This window comes from Bradysia coprophila, chromosome III, assembly GCF_014529535.1.
Source record: "Bradysia coprophila strain Holo2 chromosome III, BU_Bcop_v1, whole genome shotgun sequence".
Lineage (NCBI taxonomy): Eukaryota > Metazoa > Arthropoda > Insecta > Diptera > Sciaridae > Bradysia > Bradysia coprophila.
This window is the reverse complement of record NC_050736.1, coordinates 1,694,490-1,720,060: the sequence shown is the minus strand read 5'-3', so window position 1 is coordinate 1,720,060 and position 25,571 is coordinate 1,694,490. Positions and strand designations below refer to the sequence as shown.

The 25,571-nt window shown below is 32.2% G+C and overlaps 1 protein-coding gene across 2 annotated transcripts in view; it reads left to right on the top strand.

The window, feature by feature from the left end:
- The first annotated feature begins 1,295 nt into the window (after nucleotides 1-1,295).
- LOC119077426 (zwei Ig domain protein zig-8) overlaps nucleotides 1,296-25,571 on the top strand; it is a 170,598-nt gene continuing 146,322 nt past the window's right edge. Inside the window, exon 1 of one of the 2 annotated variants that reach the window (XM_037184651.1) lies at nucleotides 1,296-2,105. In XM_037184651.1, the coding sequence (XP_037040546.1) occupies nucleotides 2,039-2,105 (67 nt within the window). In that variant the 5' untranslated portion in view covers nucleotides 1,296-2,038. The remainder of the gene's footprint in view (nucleotides 2,106-25,571) is intronic. The other variant, XM_037184643.1, reaches the window with a different exon arrangement.

The window sequence follows — 25,571 nt, the reverse complement described above, 5'->3', positions numbered from 1 at the left end:
ACTGCGTCATCGTAAGCTTATCATTTAACTCTTTTGTTATCAAAATTTGGAAAAGACCGACGTTTGTTTCTTACACTTCCTATGACACAATGTTATAAAAGGTATCTCTTGCGCGTAAAAATTTAAGAATAGATAACACTGTCATTCTCCCCGACCCCATTCAATTTTCAATTCGAATGGCATCAATATTCAACAGACATTATTATCTAACGCCAATTTCGCATTAATTAAATATAAAATGTTTGTGAATAGCTAATGAAAGCTTTTTAATAATTATGAAATTTCGATACGATGGCCAAAAATGGAAGTATCCAACCACAAATTGAGTTAATAAATTCAAAAACTTATGTTGCTGAAACTTTATATCTAAAATAAATAGCAATCCAACAATGCGGCATAAAATTCTGTTAATCACAAGCGATATATTTGTGTAATCGGTGTGGGCGACTGAAACCAGTCTTCTCTGCATTTAGACTGGAAACAGGGAAAAAAATCCTAATTTATTTTCTCACACATCTTCTCGTCTTTCCACGGGTGTACCACTTTACCATAAAAATTGTCGTAAAATACCATCGATTTTAGGCAATTGCCGAAGACAATTAAAAGTTACTTTAACAGAAAATCGTTGTTGCCGAAAACTATAACATCCAGAAAATTAAAAAACGATTCGATGTTTTTGAACGACCATTCAACAGGGCTGGTACAAAAATCAAAAATGTTCTACGGCAGCGACATTAAAAGTTGTTCTAAGTTACACCCCTGCGCGTCTTTCGCAAGAAAAAACATCGCATCCCCATGTACCAAAGTGATACTTAAACACGAGAGAATGCTGGTTTTTTTGTTGATATTACGGTACAATGGCACACTATAATACCTCTGAGAAATGAGATGTCTTCAGCGTGTATATACAGCCAACATTTATCCCAAACGAACACACAATTTTATCAAATTTGAATATCTTTAATAGCAGACGAGAGTGAGCTTTAATAGTCTATTGTCCGATTCAACGAGAACATTTTCGTGTAAACACGATGATTACTAAGAGAGAAAATAAAAGCCAAGAGACACGATCGAAGCTTTTACGCATTGTATTTATGAATGAACCGAACGATTGTGTACGGTCTCTCAAAAAGCTAACGAATCTCTCTTTTTACGTTTTGGATGGTACGTGGAAAATTGAGTTTTTCTTCTGTGGAAAATAAAAATTTATTCCACCTCTCTTTCGACTATCTGTTATACACGATATATGGTGTGTGGGACAATTTATATTTCACAGGAGTGAGTGGTGGATAATGCAGAAAATATCTTCTTATAACTTAGTTGGATGCGGTTAGTCAACGGATACATGTGTAATTGAAGAATATTTTAACAAAAAAATCATTTTATCGTACGGAGTGTTTCGTTCTAAGTTTGATAAGCAAACGCAACCGCGTTTATGTCTGTAAAAAAAATGTAGGTGAAATTGAAAATGTTTTTGTTCCAACGGATTATTTTACAGTGAAAGCAATATGAAAAATAAATGTCCATGTTCGACATATGGGATTAATGAAATGAAATTGTGTATGGATTATGGATTATTATATCAATTTGTTGGAAGTGTTCAACTTTTCATGTAACTGTATTTAACATGCAAGACAGATGTGATGGGTTCTATTTTCTGCTTGTTCAACGTTGAGTGATTAAGAACGGATTTTATATTTCAAAAAACGTATAATAAATTACATTGTGTTGGCCTCTGATAATACAAAAAAAACGGTAGATTTATTTATCATTTTTCTTTGGTGTTCGTTACATATGTGCGCGGTGGCTGACAAAAAAAAATTAAATTAAAAATGAAAATGTGAAAAACAGCATATTTCTCCGTATAAATTCCGACCAAAAAAATATAATATCTCGTGTTGGTGATATATTTTTCCGTCATCATCCAGCACCAACAAAATATGCAATACAATTTCCGGTCGGTTTTCGATATAATGTTGTTATGTGAATACTGTTTTTATTACATCTATCTCAACAGAATATCAAAAAAATTGTGAAAATGTTATATCGATTTCGAGTGTACTATTTTGGATTTATTCTCATCATGCTTCATACGAAAATAAAAGGTGAGTGGTTTTGATTCCTATCCCCCTATTGTGTACGACGTATAATGTGTGTGTTGTTATGTGTGAATTGTATTATATACTTTTTGACCCCACAATGTTCAATGTTATCGAAGAAAAATCCAAACCACAATTCAGTCAATTCGATTCACTTTTACACAGAGTTGGTATAATTTATGATTGTCACGACAGAACTTTTTTTTTTCTCATTTCCTTAGCATCAATTATTTTCAAATTAATTCCATTAATTGTGTACAATGGTCATGGCTCCAGTTTATTTTTGCTCGTTCTCTTTCAAATTCACATTCCATCTTCACAATATAAATGTTCGAGCTAACATTCTAAGCCACCTCAACATAATGATTAAATAATTCGGTTTTTGTTTACACCTTTCATTTCATTAGTCCTACAATCGTTCTGTGTGCTTTTCATTATCGAATATAATTAGCAGAAAATGCGACAAACTTACTTACAATACATTGCTATTATTCATTCTACTAGCGAAGACTTTCACTCATTATTTGTAACGATCTAAAAAAAAACTTTTATTTTTCACTTCGGATAAAGTTTCCCATTTCGCCATTGTTCTGACTTATCCGGACTCCAGCTACGAACTGGCTCTTATTACACAAGGTTATCAAGATTGCCACAGAACTATGTTGAAAATTAATTTTACCAAAAAACTGATACGTATCGTGATTGTTCTTTTGTTAAGTATATTTTCCGGGGAACGGTTATTGTTGTTGGAGCGATTTCGGTATGAGTTTCAACGATCGTATGAAATTAAGATTGTTTCTAACTAAATAACGCGTAAGGGTCGGCTCGACATTTTATTATATGTACTCATTTCTGTATTTCTGTTATGAAGGATTAGTACATCCGTTAACCCAACAGAAATCACATCATAGCCATCCTTCTTTACATTTTATATATTTCCATGCCGATTTGAATGGAGTTCTTTATGTGTCTATCAAATTCGTGTAATACGATTCCATTTGGATATTCATGACGATATGGGCGATATGGTGATAGGAGAGGTTATGTTCGTGAATAATTTACAGAAAGTGTGAAGAATGAATTTTAAACATGAATAGAGCATAATATGAAGTTATTACGAGTTTTTGACCCAAATTTTGAACATTTTCGTATTATATTTTTGGTTTATATAGTTTTTCGTTCATCATTTTATGAAATATTTATTTAATGAGATGCCCGCTGTTCTATTTTCTTGATTGTTTGTTAAACGGACAATCGTAATCCTCATTTAAATTGATTTTAATATTTTACCTTAATGAAAAATCAACGATTTTATAGTTTTATATTATAGTAATGCACTATTATTTAACTCACTAAAAAGACGTGGAATATTATCGTCGTTAACATTTAAAAAAATTGAGCTTAAAATTAAGTCGATGTAAACTGTAACTGAAAATAATTGAAGTAATAGAATGACCATGAAATAAGTAACTGATGGAAATCAGGATGGAAATTTGGCATATTGCTTGACAGACATTGGTTTGATTGAAAAACTAATTACTTTACCACGGAGACCTGAACACAAAATTATTTCTCAATCGACACACAAATTCGATTTTTGACGTTGAACGCAACAAACTCGACATACTATCGATATATTCGTTTATTTGAGATATGAAATTTGATTTCTGCAATGTTGGTTAAAATGGGTCGAAATTTGAAATGAACATTTACTTTATGTCTGACTTCGAATACCCTGAACCCAAAATCAGTCAATTTTAGTTTATTAACTAGCAGTTTGTGAATCTGTTACCTCTGCAGATTGAAACAAAATCTACTACTTCATAAATTTTAGCACAAAGACGGAAACTATACAAGACGGAAACTTTACAAGACGAAAACAGACAGAGCCATCGCTTATTTTTGTCGCAGTTATCAATAACAGATGATATAGCATATAGCATAAAGTATACTTCGTAATTACAACATTTGAGCATGAATTGTGAAAGCAGAAAAGTAACCAATTTTTATCGAAGTAGAGTGTAATTTGTCATCTAAAGAAAGCCTCATGTTCCGTTCCGGTAACTAAATTATAATGTTAATTCAAAGGAACACATTTGCCAAGTTACACATATGTAATGTACAAGTTGAAGTATATTTAGTTTGCACGTAAAAACTTTGCAGTTCATTTCTATTTGCTGTTCTATCAATTACTAAACTTTTGAGTCATAAGAGCTTTAATGTGGTAGTTATGTGTAAGTTATAATTGAACGGATATAAAAGACTTTCAGCATTTTGCAGGTGTTGCATAGGTTATTGCCATGTAGAAGCCAAAAGTAAAATCCAAGAGGCTTATTAGTTCGTAATGAACTTTGAAATATTTTTGCCGATTTAATAACGAAAACATTCGAAGCAGTCGAAAACATTAAGCAAACTTTTGTTTCTTTATTGAATAAATGGAAATGTCTTGTAGATGAAACGAAAGGCAATTTATATGTCGTTGGATTGTGTTATCGTTAAATTAAGAAAATGATTTACATTGCGTGACCTACCGAAAAAGTTGAAGCCATAAATTCATTTTTTATTAGGCGCCAGATAACAATTGAATTTTCAATTTCAGTGTAGCAAAACGAAATGTTACTTCCATTAATTTGATTTTCCGATATAGCAAACAGCTAGCACCCCATAAGTTCTGAATTTACTTTTTGCTTCCCCTATCAACTACGCTCGGAAAATTCAAATTTTATTTTTAACGCATATTTCAATGGCTGTCCAAACTCTACTAAAATTATTGCTTCAAAGTTTAAAACATTTTTTTATACCGTCGTAACATAAAATATTTGAAGGATAACATTGGATTGAATTTAACGGTGCTAAGTGTAACGAGTCATATATTCTGGAAGGCACCTTGTAAAGCACGGCTTAGGAATTTACAGTTTCATCATTAAAATTTCGTCGATGAATAAAACTGTAAAATCGTTTAAAGAGAAAATGGTCGGTACATCATTTTTACACGTTGATATCTACCAGACCTAAGATAAATTCTTTCCATTTTCACAAAACTACTTATTAATTAACAAAAATGCATATTAAAATGGAAATAAGCATTCCATGGATCCATTTTTCGCAGATTACATTTCTATTTAGAAATAGTTTGCATGCATAACGAACACAGACATTCCTACCTTTCGGAATATCACAGGAATTAGCATAGTTGTAGTTCATTTGAATTATAATTTTCCGAGAATATTTCACAAAAAATCTCATTAAAAATAAACTTTGCAAACACAAATTACTCAGGAGCTGCGGGAAACGGTTCTACATTTTTAGAGTAGATGTAGATTACATTACACATTCTAACTATGTGTTGCAGCCAACAATAAATAAGTAAACTGGTAGACAAAGATTGCAATCTGCAAGGTGTCGGCTTAGATTTTTTTAACCTGCCACAGATGGCAAGCATATTAACAGTTTTACTATCGGAGCTATTACATCATTTGATTGAAGATTTTCCAAGATTTATTTCAAAAATCTTTTACTTCATTTGTTTTGAACATGTTTTTTGCTATATAAGACCTCTTTAGTCAGAGCTTCTCGATTATTATTACTGTCGTTGTCGATAACAGATGACAGTCGTCTGTAACAGACTAACAACAGAGGCTGGTAATGAAATGCAAATCAAGGAAAATTAGGTGAAATAGTTAGAGGAGAAGACTTCGTAATCTAGTTATTATTTCCACTTCCTTCAACTACCTGACAACTACCTATAGCCTTTACCAATTTACTATTTACTAGATTCACTAGTCACTAACTGAATTTCAGTTTCCATAATTGAATTTAGCTGTCGATAATCATCATTCAGGTCATAGTTTAACTGGTCTTTCAGAAGGAAATTTATTTTTACTTCTTTTTATTCCTTTAGGCGAACATTCTGCAGATCCGTATATAACGGTGTACACGTACACACTTAACAATGAAAAATATGACCTCTGAAAAACATCTTAAGATTACAACAGAGTGCTGGCGGTGTTTTTGGCATAAAATGTATTTTAAATTTACATATTTTGTCGAAGGAGATAACATTATGTCGAGTTTTCCATACAGAACAGCCGAGTTTCTTTAGCGTAGGTTTCACATTATACATATTGTATGTAGGGATGCACTAGCACTTTTCCAAACTGGGATTCTTTTTGTATAGATGTTGTTTAGCAAATAAGTCTATTAACACAATTTCGTATATTAGTATCAGTCGCCATCGGTTGTTGGTCGACAATGATTTCATTCTTCCGTCTTTATAGCTCATAGAGAAATGTTACGAAATCCCAACAATGGTTATATGATAGGGCTCCTCGACAATGTGTGGAACAATTTCCGAAAATTCTGACGTAACATCAAGTACTTCAATATTTGTATATATATTGATGCTAGCTATTGTGTTGGTGGCTGTCAAAATAAACTCATCGTACATGAACATAGCAAACCCTCGTCCGTATATTTTTGTATAGAATTCAATGTTGGGAATTATGGCTTTTTTATAAATTATTGCCTCTCGAAAATATCCTTTTCCATAATGCATTGATTGAGGCTATGCAGCCACAATTTCAAACCACTTCAAAACATTCGAACATCGAACAATTTTTATTCAATGATGTAACATTGGTATGCTTATGGAATTATAGAAAATGGTCTAAATAAAACCAGCAAAAAAATGGAAAATCTCAACGATAAATCTTGAACTATTTCGAATGCATGTTAAACCACTGTATCATTCCGTTCAGTGGAATAAAATATGTGAAACACTAGAGTTGATGGGAATATGTACAGCAAAAAAAGAAGAAAATTCAATAAATATTCATGGTTGTAAAGCATGTAGTGCATGACCGACCATAAACGAAAATTTGTTGTGGTAATAGTCTTCTATTTCGGTTGAAATGTAGTAATTGAAATTGTGTGAAAGTTTACTAAAAATTCAATTTTGTTTTTGTAGATTTAACAACGTAACAAAAATCAATGTTTTATGAAAAATATTTTTGTTTATCGTACCAAATCGGGATTCACGTAATATCGTTGCTAACAGCGTGCTTGAAGAATATTTTATGTGAAAATCGTCTAGGAAAAATTGGTCAACAAAATATCTTTATACGCCTTCGACGATCCCGGGAAAACATTAAATAAACATGTACTGAGTACACTTGAATGAATAGACCCTTTTAAAATGATTTATTTCAAAAGGAAAAACTATTCCATTTCGTATACATAAAGAGAGAAACTCTTTCAAAAATTTATTCACTTTTTATGTTCAAGCTTCTTTTGATTCATCGAAAGCCGTAACATTATAACTCACCATATCATCGTCTTGTTTACTTCTATTTTTATCTCAAGTCATCGTATAAATAACTAAACACTTTCCATTTAGCAATGAATTTCTACCCTCCTGTTCGGGCTCTCGCATGTATCGTATGTAAGTTATGCGAGACGAACACACCAAACTAGAGACTTTGATAATAAATTATCCCTGATGTTTCTTATTATTTTGTAATATGTTAAACACCAAAGCTTATGCGTATGTACGGACTATATCCTGTTTACTTCTTAATAGAATGCGACATCCACATAAAAGTAAGATTTATGTTGCTGACATAGTTTTTAGTCTATATTTAAAAGTAAAAATATCGTTTCCTATAACACGCTTAAATTCCGAGATTCTGAGTTCTCTACTGTTAAACATAAATTATTAGAAAAACCTCTTTGCGGAACTTTGAATTATTATGGAGGACGATTCTTATGTGTTGTTGAATATAACAAGTAGAAGAAAAAAATTATTCTGTGACTGGTTTGGCGGTGAAGAAAGTAGCAATCGTTCAACAAAATTATAAAAAAAATCTAAAACTTTTTAATAAACTTTCACAATAAAAATATTTTCTTTCGTAAGATTTATCTGAAAGTTAATTTGAAAATGTTTTTATTATTGGGCACATTACAAATAAAAAAGTTTATTGCGAAGAAACTAACTTATATAGCACTAACCACGGAAAAACTTGATGAAATATTGGCAGAAAATTTCCATTTTTTGCAATTCTTGTGAATAAAATTTTCTAGGAAGCATAACACAATTTTAAAATTAGAATCGGTCGTCTCACTTTAACGTCTCGAATCTGGAGATGCAAAAAACGATCAAAAAGCACAGCCAAAATATAGATTAATAGAGAAATAATAAATGATTCTGATAGACCTTTCGTTATTATAGATTTTACGATGCTTTGGGAATAGGTTAAAAATTTTAATTTTCACAAACATATTTCCTCCGATGCTTTCAGAATACCACAGTCTTTTAACTTCTTTTTAAACTAGGGATAAAACATGAGAAGTAGAGTTTTCGTGTGACTTTTGTTCACCCGAGGAGAAGTTGAGGTCAATAAACACAGGAAAACGAAAGTAGTGATTGAAATATAAAAGATACGGTTTTCGACGCATGCACGGGCTAAATTAAAAAAAACACGATTTCGAGTTTTTATTGACCTTGGCTTCGCCTCGGATCAACGAAATGCCACACAAAGACTAAACTATCTTTAATATGTAAACGGCTATTGTTCGGTCATCGTCGGATTACAGAGAATTTTACAAGAACGTCCGCTTTCATGTTGTGTCTGCTATTCGTTATAGCTTTTTCACAGGATATCATCACTTTTGTTGGTAATTTTACTTGGGTATATCGGCAGATAAAAATACCAACAATTTCATTGGACGGCAAAGTAAATTACCATCTATTTAGAACATCATCACAGCAGCACTTTCGGTTCTATCACTTCCTTTGATAGATAATAAAAAGAGATTGATGCGAAATCTTTTACTTCATTTATTTTAACATTGATTTTCATATACAAAAACGCATTAATCAGAGTTGTCAAGTTTTTTTGTCGCCGTCATGTGATAGCAGATGAAGATCACATTAATATATACAAATCAGAAAATATCACTGACCATTCAACGCTCGAACGCCTCTTCAATGCTTTATTACCATCGTCGAAGCACGATTTTCTACTAGTGATCCGGCTGACGTTTGCCTTTTTTTTTTACCTCGCCCTACGTTCAAATCCGTTTTGTAACTTTACGTTTCAAATAAAAATTTAATGATTGCAAAAGTACAAATCAGCTTCTAGATCTGCCGTGTTTATCTTCATGTATATTTAAAGAAAAAGCGACTCTTCTATATGCAAAATCAAATGAGCGCCCTGTGTCGTACTGATTTATCGTACAGATAAGGTGAAGGAAGTTTCATAATCGAGAGAGAAATAAGTGTTGTGTCGTTGGTAAAAGAAAATTTATTTGTTGATAGTTGTGGTGTAGCTTTAATTGCAATTTGTTGTCTTGCTTGCATAGATCAATCGAAAAAATACTGAAGATGCATCCGTTCACTGCATCCGAATGAAAAGCTTAGAATAAAGACTCCCATTCCCTAATGGCGCTATTTTTTTTCAATTGGTCGATGCAAGCAACACAACAAATAGCAAGAAAATTTATTGTGCAATTGTTGCTGCAAAGTCTTTTAATCCTACGACACTTTTATGTTTCGTTAAAAAACCATCGAATGATATGTTTCAACTTGAAATGTTTGTATTTTCCTTGGAAAGGGAACAATGAAAAATCACGTACAAACTGGAAAATTATTTATGATAAATTAACTGAACGAATGTTTGTTTTGAGGATTTTACTGCAATCCGAAGTCAGACGGTAGTTGAAACTCTTTTTCTATGCATGCATGTGTGGTTTTGAAATTTTTATTTTATTTCATATTTGGCATGCAGAATGCAGCTGTATAAAAATGGATTTTCTGCGCACAAATAAATCTGAACAACAAACGTATAAAACAACAAACCATGGTAAAACTAAAAAACATTTTTTTTTATCGAATCAATCAATTTTATGTTACAATAATAAAATACAAGTTCGAGATTTGGCTATAAATAAAATTAGATATTTTGTTCATATTGAAGCTTTTTAAGAGTATTCGCTTTACACATAAACTTCAATTTAAATTCGAAAATAGTGAAATTTGCAATAATTCAGAGGGAAAAACTTTTTTAAGTAGAAAGTTGGTGCCTAAAATATAGCTGTGTACTTAATAATTCATCGCTTTTTGTTTAAAGAAAATACAAAAGTTTGAACTATCGGGTTATTCAATGACGATGGAGTACAGTTTATGGCGAAGAAAACCAAATGTTTGCAACATTTTAAAGCACAAAATTGCGGTAGAACGTAAAATTGCAGACAAATGTAATAAGTTCTTGTCACGACAACCTAACAGTTTTATATTTACAGAAAGTAGTACTAGTTATGCTACCTCAAACAAAAAAATAAGTTTCGCAAACACTAAACCGCTTCTTCAATTCGTGTGTTTGCTTACATTTCATCCCGATACCCTTAGCTGATGAAAATGTTGCAAGTATTTTCACATTACTAAAAAAATTATTTGTGTAGGTATGAGACTGAGCACCATATATGCTTCTGAAAAAAAAAAAAAACAAAAACAAAATGGAATTCTCTGAATAGGGTACCTATGTTAAAATTCACACCAAATATAGAGTTGCTTTGGAGAGATTCGCTAGAGAATTAATTATACGAAACGAAACTGAGTGATGAATACAACTCTAAATGTGTTTACCAAGACTTAATTGTAATTGGCAATTTGTCAGATTTGCAGTCACTACATTATCTACATTGAAGTAACAATATTTCAGGGCTGTAGGTAGGCAGCAGAGGATTCTGCTATATAGATGTCTGTTTTCCAATTTGCCAGTTCAACTAGTTGTTCACCCGTTTCAAAACAATGAAAAAAAAATTGTCGCAAATTCATTCTTTGGTTTTAACTTTCATTCAAAATGTATTTTAAGTGTCTTGAATGCGAGCGATTGAAACCCTTTGTTGCTAAAATATACCATCAAATAAGCATCTTATCTTAACTGCATGTAAAATACTTAACTAATTCGAACTAATTGCAACCCTGATCATTATTTGAACTGTTGTTGTGTTCCACTATGAGAATATGAACTCAACAGTCAGCTGCAGTCAGTTCCCAAACATGATGATGCGATACAGAATTCACACACACGTACCGCAGTGTAATACGGGTGGAAATGGATTTAATGTGCAAAGCCTAAGGTATAGTGCTGAATGCAGCATTTCCTACTCAAACATAAATTTTCATTTTCAGTTTTAGAAGGAGTCGTGCAATGATTCACAGTTGACCGAATTTCAGGCACGAGTGTGCGGTGTACTTTTCACATTATAAAATACTTGGTAAACATCAAACTTCCATTTATTACTTACGTCTCAGTAAGAACGGGTGTCGAGATGAGTATGGAATACTGTGTTGAAATGTTACACATTCATTCATAACTCACTCGACGCGGCTATTTGCTAAAAGCGAATAATATTCAATTAAACAGGAAATAATGGTGATCGCTCACCATGGTCCCTTTTCCAAAAAAAAAAAAGTACAGAGAAATTGCTGCACAAAATGAACGAAACAAATGTAAAGGATGTGTTTTGGCGTTGGTTCAACATTGAAATTAATTGAAACCAGCGTATTTGCACAATTCAAATTGCTTGTTTGTTTAGTCGAAACGTTTTCCAACGTCTGCACTACAAATTGTTGAAACCGTTACTGATGTCTGCCACTAAAAGTAACAAATATCTGGTAGCTTAATTGCGCTATTCAATTAATTTTATCGCAGGCTCTAATGAAAGCTCAATTAAAGTCCTTTGTCAATTGTAAAAAAAAGTTATTTCCGTTATCACGAATATTCAATGAACAGCGAGCTTATTTGGAACAGTGCAGTTTTTTAACGATTCACCAGTTAACCATTTATAGACGGACAGTTATCGAATCTTTCATTCGTTTTGATATAAGTATTTTCGACATACTGAAATAAAATCTGGAACTTCATTTGTTATAACATTTATCTTGCTATACAGAGTCACTATAGCTTTCGGAGAAATGGTAGACATTAATAATGTTATTAGCCTCAAATCAATTTTTGTCACTGATTTTTGTCGTTGATCAACAATGGTCACCTAGCCACGATGTTATAAATACAAAACGTTGCAAAAATATAGATTTTCGGAGTGCTATGCAGCGCTGTCGCCATCAGTGCAACTACCAGCATGCGTTAAATAGGAATTTTGCATCTAACAACGAGCTTTTCTAAAAAAAACGAGGACAAGTTCATTAACCTGCTACGAATAGCTTCATCTGTTTTCGATAAGAACTTCAGGAATGAACGACAAGCTGCCACTAATATTTTATGTAATAGTAAAAAGTATGTTCAAATAAATGAAGTAAAAGATTTGAAATGAATATCTTGAAAATACTGACATATGACGTAACAGATCCGATGGTAAAACCACTGATATGCTTGAACAACAAAGAAATCCGTTGGCTTTATAACTCTACTTTACACCAGCTGTTCGAAGTTGTGACGAATTAGCAACGATCATTAGTTTGCTGGTTCCATGTGCAGTGCACATTGTGCACCCAGTTGCGTTCCGAGGACACTGACTTAAAACCCACTGAATAATGTACTTTGATTTGTATTTCATACACTTACAGACTCCACACTTCCGCAGATATACTAGAAAGGCGTAGATAACTTAGATAACCCATAACATATAAGCCACCGAACATTTCCATTGTGTTGATTTTACAATTTAAACCAGGCTGAAGTGAAATTAACAAACCGAGAAATTTTAAGTTAGCTTTACCTACTAAATCCTGTATTCTACTTAATTCCCTTACTCTTTGCGTAAAACATTTTGAATATGATGCATAAACTAATGAAAGTCACGTTGAAAATTGAGTGAGCAATATTTTGTCAATTGTCAAATAGAAACGTAGCAGCGAAGCAGTTAAAGAGTAGTTTGTTATAGTTTAAAGTAAAGTCTCAATGACGTTATGCATAGAGGGATAAAGTAACTTAATTTGCATATTCCTTTATGATTTACAGTTTGAAACTATTTTCAGGAACGCGGAAACCGCAAAATAGTAGTAAAAATAGCAGAGAATTAAATCAACTCCTTTATGTGTATAAATCCCAAGATCACGGAAAAATGACAAAAACGTTCAAAAAGAAAACATTTTTCCATCTTTACAGTGAATCTAAAAATTTTAATATGAACTCGAGTGCCGGATGTCTTATTTGAAGTGATTGCGTCAATTCAAAACCTTATTTCTCAGACGCAAACACCCGTTTGAATATCGAATATATATACACCATACGAAATATTTACTAGGATTGTGTAGGCTTTATTGTTCTGCCCTGCAGAATTATTTTACCACTCCGCATATCTTTCGTGTGGGTATTTCAAAGTCGAACACCATTGAAAATTCCCCATAAACATCAAACGAATTTTATCGTCGCTTCTTATCGGGAAGTAATCAAATTAGTTTAACTCCCATACGAGACACAAAAAGAAATCAGAATAGAATAGCAAGAGAATACGCCATGAACCTCAACAATGAACGTATGGAGCTGAATGAACTGTGTATTGATGTAACATCAAATGATAGATATTTTTATCACATTAAAAATGTAGAATTCTGCTTCTCTATCAAGCCTTCAGTTCCGTCATTCTATAATATATGTAGATACCATCAAAGACCCATTTCATGCATTAAATATACTTTCGGTCTTATCTACAGTTCAATCAATATAGCTGTTAGAACAAAGCTTTAGGAAACAGTTAATAAAAAATAAAAATGTTTTACTGCTTGATTGATTCGGTATCGACGACATCCGTAGAATTAATAAATTCCTCATCATTTGTTGTCTATTGCAATTGTTTCACAATCGAATCTATTACTTCATTAATTTGGTCTTAGTATTTTCAAGCGATTTCAAATTGTTTACTTCATTTATTTGAACATGTTTTTTGCTGTCATATAGGACCCCATTAGTCAAAGCTTGTCTGAGATTTTTGATGTTAGGTCAGTTTTAGTGTAATGAAATATTGGTATTAGTTTATTATGATTGTTATATGAAGTGCTAGATCCAATTGTAAAACTTCTGATATGCATGCCTGCCGGGCCGGCTGGGTTAATAATGTAAAAAGTCATTTTCATTTGCTATGCAATAAATAGATAATCAAGCTAAATGTAAAAATGGAGCAAAAAACTTCAATTTTTAATTATTCTTTTCTTTCATTTTCATAATGAATATTTCTGTATCTGTCGTTGAACGGTTGAGTGTGAACGATATATAATGTAGTGGAAGTTTTGTTTCCGCAGACGATTTTCATCATTGCACTAGATCTCGTGTTTAATGGTTTGTTTGTTTATTTTTTTAAATTTATAATGACCACTGTGTTAATCTCAAAAAAATTTTAATTAATAAAAACTTAAGCGATTTAAGTGTCGATTTAAAAGAAGTCGCGCCTTCCTTAAAATCTTAATTAAAGAAGTTCTTTTTGACCGATTGAGAAAAATTTCTCAAATTTAACATCTACTGAAGTAAGTTTTTTAAAATTCTCGATTTAATGGTCAACTGACGAGACGTGACAAATTAATCAGGTTTTGAATTATTCAATCAAATTTATGGTTATTTTCTTGTGTCCACAAACAATTCACATTATATCAACATCCACAATATTGAAATTGTATTTATTAACGACTCTAATCTAAATTTCGAATTTAATAACTACCCGTGTAGCCGAGACATATGATCATTGTAATGAATGAATTATATATAATAACAATATTACACACATATGAGACATCGAGACATAATATTCACAGCACGACCAATGGGGTTTGTCACATATACGAGTCGTATAATAGAGTGTACGATACATTGGTTTCTATATAAATTTAATTAAAACCCATCCATACATCATGTGTGTAGCAGCATGGATGATAAATATTAAATTTTACATGAATATAAAATTTAATCCCGGCCAACCTTTTAAAAGTGGTATAAATTCGAATTTAACGACCATCTAAAACTTATGTTCTTCTATGTTGCATAATTTGCATAGTTAAAAGATGTCGGTAGCGAGGACAGCAGAAAAAAAATGAAATAAAAGGAAAATTCACAATACAAGGCACATCTATATAATGTGTAAAGAAAAAAAAAGAATAATAAAAAAGAGAAACGGGTCGTTTTTACAACGATATCGAAATGGAGATGAACTATGTGACATGGAAAATGGAAAATTCGTTTATAATAATGTATATATAAAGGACGACCTCTTCAGCACACATAGCTTGAGTGAGAAATATTCTTTTATCAAAAAGATTTGGTGTGTAAGGACGAAAAAGGGAAGAATAATGTCATTTAATGGGGTGGGAGTGTGTAACGGTTTTTGTGGTAATGGTTGCATCAATTTTATACTAAAGTGCTACATCAAAATATCGAGGATTTTTCCGGTATATTCTTATATAAAGACGACTTCATTATGTAGTTTTTTTCCTCTTCTTTCTGGAAACATTTCTTCTTCTTTTTTGTATATAAGTGTATAACAAAATGGAATATCTTGTGGCATATGCGGAGTTTACCAGCAATTTATTGGCCTTTTTTTTGCTAATGCTGTTGGATAGTAATATAATGTGGGTGAATGGTACGATGAACAAGATGTTACGCAGTAGAATATATTATGAATATTTTCGAAGTAATTTGGTGGTGATGGGAATGTTCTTGTTCGGTGCCGTTAATCATAAGACAGGTGATAAAGAGGGATTTGCGTAGTGTCATTTTGCTTTGTTTTATGATTCCGGGGATGGTATTATTTACGGGAAAAAGATTTAAGTATCTGTAGGCTTATCGAACAGAGATATATTTTTTCCCATAATTAAGCGTATTGGCAGACAATGTGAGGCAGTTTCTTGTTTCTATTACGTATAAATACAGGCTTCACATCATGAAAACTAATGTCGAGTTTTTTTCCCTACATTAAACAATATATCCTAATGGAGTGCAGACACGCGTATAAATCTTTTCGATTCTCGCTTGATTACAATTTACTCGAATTTCACTGCATCATTTTTTGTGCGAGTTTTTTTTTTCAATAAACATTTTTTCTTAGTTTCTTCTACCCAATGCCTTTTTTCCAGTTGGTTAGATGCTAAAATATTCCAAACAAACACCATATCCATAAATGCACGACTGACAATTATTAATATTTATGAACGAAGCCCATACCTTGTGTACATACGTGATGTTTATGGCATTTTGGAGAATATAACTTTAGGCTATGCCATATATCGGATGTGAATAAAAATTGTATTTTATTCCGTATATTCCAACCGATATGATACCTACGTTTAAGTTGCATATTTTCTTGAAAAATGAGCATCTCAAATATTTGCTATAGCATTTCCTCGCATGGACGGAAAACACTCTGCACTTAATTATAATTACCTTTAATCTTTTAAAAACGGCAAGCGTATCGCCACACAACGATTCAATATGTTACTCCGTTTGTTTTAAACATCGCATAATATTTTATACCAAATCTAGTACTTCTTTAGTTCTTAATTACGTTTCGCTATAAAGAAAACTTACCTAGAGATCGTCATTCACTATTAACATTTTTGTCAATAACAGCTGTACATACATCCATATCTCAAGATTACAATACATTTGGAATTATTTTGGTTCCAACTTTCCAGCAAGTGACCTGCACGTATGACACCATGATATTACAGATACATTTTTAGCGTCGCCTGTGGTAACTGCCAACCAATGTGGGAATGCTATTTAAACACAGTTTAATATAGTTGCACTGCTTTGCACCAAATTCGAAATTCAACTTCGTTTACATCATTTTCAATTATACCATCTGTATTATGAACACATCGCTTGCTAGGGTGGTCTGATTTTATATTTTACGTGCTTCTGGTCGGTGAATGCAATTTTTTGAGTACATTTTTCGCATTTACCGACCAGAAGCACGTAAAGCCTTGTACGTACATACGAGGTTCCAAATTTTAATTTTGACGAGTGGGAATACAGCCCTCCCCTTCGGGTCGGGCCATAACGTACCCACTCGTCAAAATAAAAATTTGGAACCTCGGACTGATACAAAATCGCATTTTTGATAATGAACTATAAAATTGAAATATATATTCAATTCATCGATGAAAAAATGAATGAATTTCAGTCTAGCTTTGCATACTCTTTGATTTTCGTTCTAGCACCTTGTCACACATGGCTTCGGGTCTTTATAAATAATGAACCACCCTAACATCACATATCTAAATAACTTCTTTTTCGACAGCAACCAGAATAGTAGCGCATTTTGAAATAATGTGCTTTTTATGTGTAACACATTTGAATGGGGCGAGTTAGTGATTTCGTATGTTTTGTGCATGGTGTCATCGGCCAATTTGCCATTTTTTTAAATCCATTGAATGCTGAATTAATTGTGAAATTGTTCTCTAGAGTCAATGTTTGGTCATTAATAATGCTGTCAAATATTCGTTGTGCCCCAGTGGCTATGTGTTTGCAGAAAACTAGGTTACAGTTCCATTACGCGCCTATTATGCTAAGTGTTACATGAATGTATTTTTAAGGGCGTATGATTGAACACAAACATAGAAATCAATGACCTTCGCATTCCAAGTACTTGTACGTGTGGTACAATGGTACATACAAAGACAACTTTTCGAATTTCTGACACGGATGATGGTTATGATTTTTCAAAAACTTTGGGACGTAATGTGTTCAATTTAATGAAGCTAATACATTACAAAAAGCATGATATGCAAATGAAACTTTGGACTTTTCGATTCTAACAATTTTTTTCTTATTGATAATGGATACTCTGACGGATTGATTGATTTTAAATATATCAACCATCAAAGTGATGAAAACATAGAAAAACGTGACGTAAAAGAAATTGAAATTGAATATTTTTTTAAGTAAAATATCTAATAACTCATCAACTTAGGCGCCCCAAGGTTCACGTTTTTTTCACAGTCCTTTGAGAATTCAGGTGAGAAACGCGAAAGGAATATTGTAATCTCGGATTTGTGGTAGCTGTAGCTAAATTTACTGATGGGTTAAGGTCAACAAGTGAATGTCGTTTTTTGTCCCACTGGTTCTATTGTGCAGAAAAAAGATAACATCGACCCACTCATACAAAGAGGCTTATTTAATATTTCATATATTAGTAGATTACATTGCATGCTGCGAAAGTAATTCATTACACAAGGACACAATTTTGTGATACGAGCGATGTGTTTTTGAGCAACAAGATTCTTAACAGTTAATTTCTGTACAGAGTTTGTATATGTCCGAGTCGAAGGCGATAGGATAAGAGATATCAAATTACTTCCCTAGTATAGTAATCTACTATTACTACTGAAATAGTAAAGGCAGTACAAGGATGAAAGAACACGCAGAGGCACATTTTCGGAACACGAACACATTTAGTAACTCAGTCTGTAATATGCATCTACGTGAATTTAAAAACAAATTTTATTCCGAAAGCCCTTTAAATTAATGCACAAAAACAAATGATCTCTTTTGTGGTTTCGTTTTTTGTGCTATTTTCACAATGTCACCATTATTTTTCAGTCAGAAATGGGTTAATGCAAAGGCTCTCTCGGTGCTTGTGCTTGACAGTGCTATGGTTAATGCAAAAAATGTCTACCTAAAAAAATAAATGGAATAGCGATATAAAGAGTACCCACATTGCCTTTCCGGAAATTTGCAAGATAAATTTAGTTCATTTAGTCATGTCATGACGAAGAAATATACTAAAATTTGTGACTATCATCTGTTATCGACAACAATTTCAGTAATAAACGACACGCTCTGCCTAATTTGGTTTTATAAAAAAAATGTGTTTTAAAAAAATGAAGTAAAAGATTACCACAGAGCATAAAAATGAACTATGAAATTAATCTCTTGAAATTACGTAGGTCAAAAATGAAGTAATAGATGCTTACCGTCTGTGAAAGGCTGTTAATAATCTGGAAACAATAAATGGTTCTCGGTGTTCAATCAAATATAAGGTAAATGATGGAGAGTTAACCTAGTGGAAAAGTGATCTTAAGTCGTCCGTGTAAATTTGTATGAAGAAAAAATGATCGGTCAACTCACCATCCAATAAACCGCAAGTTGTCCTATGACGTTTGTATATGGGCCAATTCACGATTTGTTGAACTTATATGAAATCGGACAACTCACGGTTCACGTAGGTTAACTCTGCATTTTTATTAATTAATTAACTTTGTTAAACGAAATCTTCAATAATTAACAAAATTTATGTTAATTAAGTAAACAAAAGATAAATCTTTCAAATAAAAGTGGTTCCATGTAACATAGTTCCAAAATCGATGAGAAATTCAAGTTCAAAGTTTGGCTTTGTCAATTTAGGTCAACTCTCCATCATTTACCTTAGTGGAAATGTTTGAATCAGACTAACAAACGTTAAAATAGTCACATATCTTAATATGAACATTAAGCCCACGTCATATTCATAATTTATGTAACTTATTAATACCCTATATGAAATGGATTGAATGGATTGACATCACCAGTCGCGGATTAAAGCTTTCAGTACCAACAGCAAGCACTACTGTTACAATCATTAATATTAATTTGACATGAAACGGTATTTATTAATATATGCGAATTTTAGGTCGATGACACCATCCTAAAAAGATGGATTGACTGGAAAATTCGGCGCCTGAAATTTCGTCTTAATTTTGTGTGAAAAAACAATATGCTTAAGGCTAGATGATTCTGCACTCTTTCATTTAATTTATTTTCAAAAAAAAAGAAATCTTTAACAAATTATCCACGTGGCCCTAACTTTTGGCTCATTTAAAAATTGATATGCAGAAAACTATTTGGATTTTAACTCTTGGGAACACATTATGGTTGTAAAAAATTAATTAACTAATGTAACTAATTTCATTAAGTTATATCCAATTTTACTAGAAACGATAAGAGAGAAGAAAACGGAGTGTACACGGAGAAAGCTTATTTCGAATGTGAACTTTAATTGGACTTCAATCCGCCACTGGGCCCATTTTGATCCTACAATTTATCAATGAATGTAGGTACATTAATTCCGATTGGTATTTGGCCTTTAATTGATAAAACTGAATATTAAGGGTTACGAATTGTCGAAAAAGTGGAAGCGCTCTAGGAAATGTGTAAATTCATATTTAATGACCCACGTAATTACATGTAAAATGATTGGATTCAATATTACCATTTATTGTATTCATTATCAGGTATATCATTAGCTGTCGGGGAAATGAGTTTTTTTAGTCATTGCATGTAGATGTCTTCCAATTTTAATTATTTTATTTAAATCTTCTCTTCGTAAATATGTAAAAAAAAAATCAAAAAAATTCCGATTGTTCTTTTTTTGATGTAAAACTTTGTTTAGCTGACAAAAAATTATGAATCCACTTAGAAATTCAGAAAACTTCCATTCACAGTAGAACAAAGCAGGAATTTAGGTCTGCAAGAATTTTTGTCTCATTTTTAGCATTTTCGCTGTGTCTCTTTGGATTGTATGCAATATCCTGTTGTATTATACAAAATAGATGTCGTACACAACATGCCCATAAATAAATTATAAATTCTGTGCTAATCCCATCATTTGCTGAAATCATTACCCATCTGTAATATACATCAAATTCAATATCGGCGGTTACAGTCTACTTAGGCAATTTCTTTTTTTGGAATACCACCACCAGCATCTCATTGAAGGGTAATTGCAATTTTACTAAAGTATTTCCAAAATACCTGAGTGAAAAATTAATTTAATTTTTTCATAAATTTTACGAAGACACTGTAAGCTTTCGTGTACAAAATAATTTTTGATGTTTTACTTTTTAATCCGTTTTATAATCCCAGTCAATTACTCATACCCTTTCTCCGAAGTTAGCATAACATTTAGCTATCTGTGTCTTTCCAATAACATTATCCCTTCACCAAACAGGAACTGCCAAAAAAGTGAGATGAGTAGCGAGATACAGTGTTACGGTTGTGTTATATATGAGTTTATGAAATTTGGGAATACGAAAAGAATTTCCACTTTTTATATAATATAAATTTCTTATGTAACGGTTTTATATGTTGCGCATGTTTACCGTATTAAGTATAATCAGGTAGAATATGGGATGATGCGGTTGTTTGCCGTGTACAAGAGACGAGAGTAAATATTTTCGAAAGGAACACTCAACCGAATGAAAAACCCTAAAAACATCAAAAGTAGAAAGTTTATGTCAAACAACAACACAGAGAGAAAAAAATATGGAAATAAATTTAATTATTAATTTAGTGAAGTATGAAATTGTTATTTTGTTTAATGGCACGATAAAAATCGTAATAATAACGAATTCGGGGAATATTCAAACAAAGAGACCGAAAATTGGAGCGACATAAAAATATTTTGAAAAACAACTTCAAATGGCGGTATATGCTTGTGTGTGTATTTCGTAATAAACATGAACATACCAAAGTCCCATCGTATTTTCCGTTATTTTATTTCTTTTACAACTGCAATTTATTCGGGAATTTCAAGAGATATTACAACACACTTCTAGTTGCTGTTTTTTTTCTGTTGTGTGCTACTTTTCACTTTTTCAGAGTTTTCATTTTTCTGTTGTCGGGTGCCGTTGTAACAAAAATTCTTGTTAAAAATTTATGGAAATCGGCGTGCGTATATTCTGTACACTCTTTCGAGAAATCGAATTGCTGCTGTGAGAAAATCTGGTGGAAATAGTATAAAATTTACAATCTTCATACAAGTATGAGCTTTCACTGCGCCCTAATTGCTGTCACTTTATACGAAAATTCAAACGAATTCAAGTAATTCCGAGCAATTCACATTATAACAACAAAATTGCAAATTGTATTCATTACGACCTGGGTGCTTTCTTCCTCCGAAATGGTAACGCTTAAAGCTTTATTAGCATTTTTTATTATTGTCGTAAAGAAAATATCAACACATCTGCATGGATTATATAAACAGGCAGGCAACTAAAGATTATGCCGCTCTCAAAACCATACCATATAATATATACACACACCGTTCAATGGCTTTTAAGTATGACTTCAGACATCTTCAATTGCATGTGGTTTTAAGGACACTTGATACTAAGTTGAAACTTTGATCGTATCTTTTATGATATATATTCCAACAATGTTCGTATTATTCTTACACCGTGCATGCACAGCGGTGCATTTATAAACAATGTCTCACCACCCCTCATTCGTTTGGTGAAATATTGGCCTGACAATAAAAATGGTTGTTGAACATAAATAAATTGAAATTTTGAAAAATATTTTCAATATAAACTGGTAACACACACAGGGAGTTCTATTTGGTCCGTTGATTGATAGTCTCCCAAAAGTTCTATAACACCATTGTTTAAGGTTATGCTTGAAATCTTTGTATGTAAAATAAACGATTAATTATACCACACGTATAGACGTCTATTGTGTGTAAGAATTTCCATGCTATAAATCTAACATTGAGTTATACAATCAATGGAAACATGATGCTTAATGTGTTATTCAACATTCGTATTTTCTATAAACAATTCGAAGAATACAAATGGGTTAACAATAGGATCTAACAACATTCGAACCAGAACGTTGCAGTGACATAGCCAAGTTTTGGGTACCAATGAAGTCCTTATGGTATCGTGTCGTAGTACAAAGCAACAAAGCTGCAAATATGTATTTAGCATGCATGATGTAGTAGATGGTAGCGATGTCCTTGAACTTTTGCTAGAAACTTGCTCGATCCGTTCACTAGAAAGTCATCATTTACTTTTATGGACAATCCTGGACGAGTGGTAAATAAGACTGGGATGGGATGAACAAATCGATTTCCACATGAACATGCTATGTACCTACAAGGTCAAATTTCTGAGTCTATGCATTCGATCGTGTGCACGAAAAATCTGTACGGATTTTGATGTCTCCCATCAAATTCCTTTATTCATGCTCTTAAGCTAATTGACAAAATGCCAATAAATCTAAAAATGACACATTCCTTGTCACGACAAGAGAACCATTTATAAAAACAACTCGCATTGTAATAAAATTCCATTTGTCAAATTGCGTGCCGCATCGCGTTTTGCTTTTATACTTCACTGCCAATATTTTCTATATTCTGTCATAGTGAAGCCACTCGGAAATTCATATGTGTGTACCGTGTGTGACATATATATGTACATACTGTGTGTGATACAGCAATGGGAATTTAAGTTGAATAACTTGCTATAGTTTATATGATTCGGAGTTATGGTTATCCATTGTGTTACTGTACGATTTCCAACAGAATCCCATTCCCGCATGGTAAAGTCAGCGCGTGTATACATAATCTATCCATATACGGTAAAGCTTCAATTATATAAACCAAACAAATAAACATGAAACATTGTTGCTCTTGTGGATTCATCTCGAGAATACCAATGAAGGAAATTTCATGTAAGTAACAATGTAGAACATATTGCACAACAACTTATATGTAAGGTATACTCACGACACCCATTGTGTTGTTCAATGAATGTATATCGTGACTAGGATAGTATGTTCTTTAACAAGCAAAGTAAAGCAATGTGATTGTTATGGATGCGATGCGGTATGCGCTGTTATAATGTTACACCTTTTCGAATGAACATATTTGATGTACTACATCAACACTATATGGCATGTTATAGTTATGCATTTTATAGTAAATTACGTTTGTAATTGAAGCTTATTCACTTCGACCTAGTATAACATATATATATATATATATATATATATATAATACCAAAAATGAAGAAGTAACAGCTTTAAAAACTAATTAAAATAATTCTCTAAGCGATGGTTGATTAATTTAACAATTTATGACTGATTTCAAATTATAACAAGTACAGAAACTAAAAAGCCCAGAATTTGTAGGTGAGATAACCACCATCTTCATCGGATGCAATTATTTTACTCTTTTTTACTACGTTTGCATATATTTAGTAACTTTTCCCTTTAGTAGCCTCTATCACATCTTCTCCGTTAACAAAAAATATTTATGAATCAAAGAAATTACTTGGAAATTTAACCGAAACCACAATTTTTGTGTAATTCTATCTCTAAAATGAATAAAATTTAAACAGCTTGTTAGTCTTCTATTGATGAAAGCTCGACTCTGACAGACAGTCAAGTATAACTGTAATTGAATTGACTTAACGCTGAACGGCAACAATAAACGAACACACGTTTTCTAGTTGAGACTCCATCCAAATTATGGGAAGGCAATTACAACAATATGATGGAGGATATATACAACGTTTTGCGGTTGTTTTCAGTGTGTTTTCCAAAGTGTCACAATAAAAAACAATCTTTGTAAATCTGTTATAATGGGAAGTTGTTGCCAAAAGACATCCTCACTTTGGTGTTGTCATACAGGTCTTAAATCATTGATATCTATATAAAAATGATTTTCTGAGGTGTTCAATGTATGCCCGACCACTCCACCTACAACATGCGGAAATTATTCTAATTTTTTTAATTTACGAAAGTGGTCTACAACTGAGAAATAGTTATTTGTTAACCAAGGGAAAAAAAAAGTTGGAAATTTCAGCGCTTTTCACAAATGCTTCCTAAGTTTCATCGGAGGTGATAAGATGACTATTTTCTCACCTGAGTTGGGACATTTCTAATTTCGAGTCGGCAAACGTAATTGTTAACAGATCTTTTTCCCACAAATTTGTTAATTAAATAAAGGTAACAATTTACTACAACTTCAATAAAAGACAATTACTTCTAACGTATATAGACATTCTAGGCGTTACTCATATAATGTGTGTGTGTAAAAAATGTCCCATTTTATGGCTTAACATAAATCAGATAGCATTAAATAGAACCGCATATAATAAAAGCAGATCGAAAAATTCATCAGACTTATGTGACAACGATTAGCTGCGAGGCGAAAAAAAATTAAAATAAATAATTTATTGAAATTGTGTAATTTGCACGTGTCCTTTTTAAAAGATACGTGATAATGAGCTCTGGCACGCTTCTCCCCAGAGTAACATATTATCATTGATTGCAATAAAACATCCTGTTTTTTTTTAATATTATTCGACAAATGTTTCGGACGTGCCATTGAAAATAATTTCCAGGAAAACGACATGAGACACATTCATCCTCCAATAATAAAATTGCTGACCTTTTTCAACAATGCGACTGGTATCAATGGAATTGACTAAATTATAAAAAATAAAAAAATATTTATTGGAATTGTTGGCAACAATTTGTTGTATTGCTTGGCCTGTAATAATAAATTATTAGGATCTAATAAGTTAAACGTTTCATTTTTCATGTTGAAAAGGAATTTTTCAACGCATTTTGGTCTAATCGAAGCAATACAAAAGATTTAATAAAAAAATATTCAATAAACTTCAATTTAAACACAAACAAATGTTTTCTGCTTACTTTTGCTTTTGCAAACATTTGAATGGTATGTTATCAAATCCTTTAT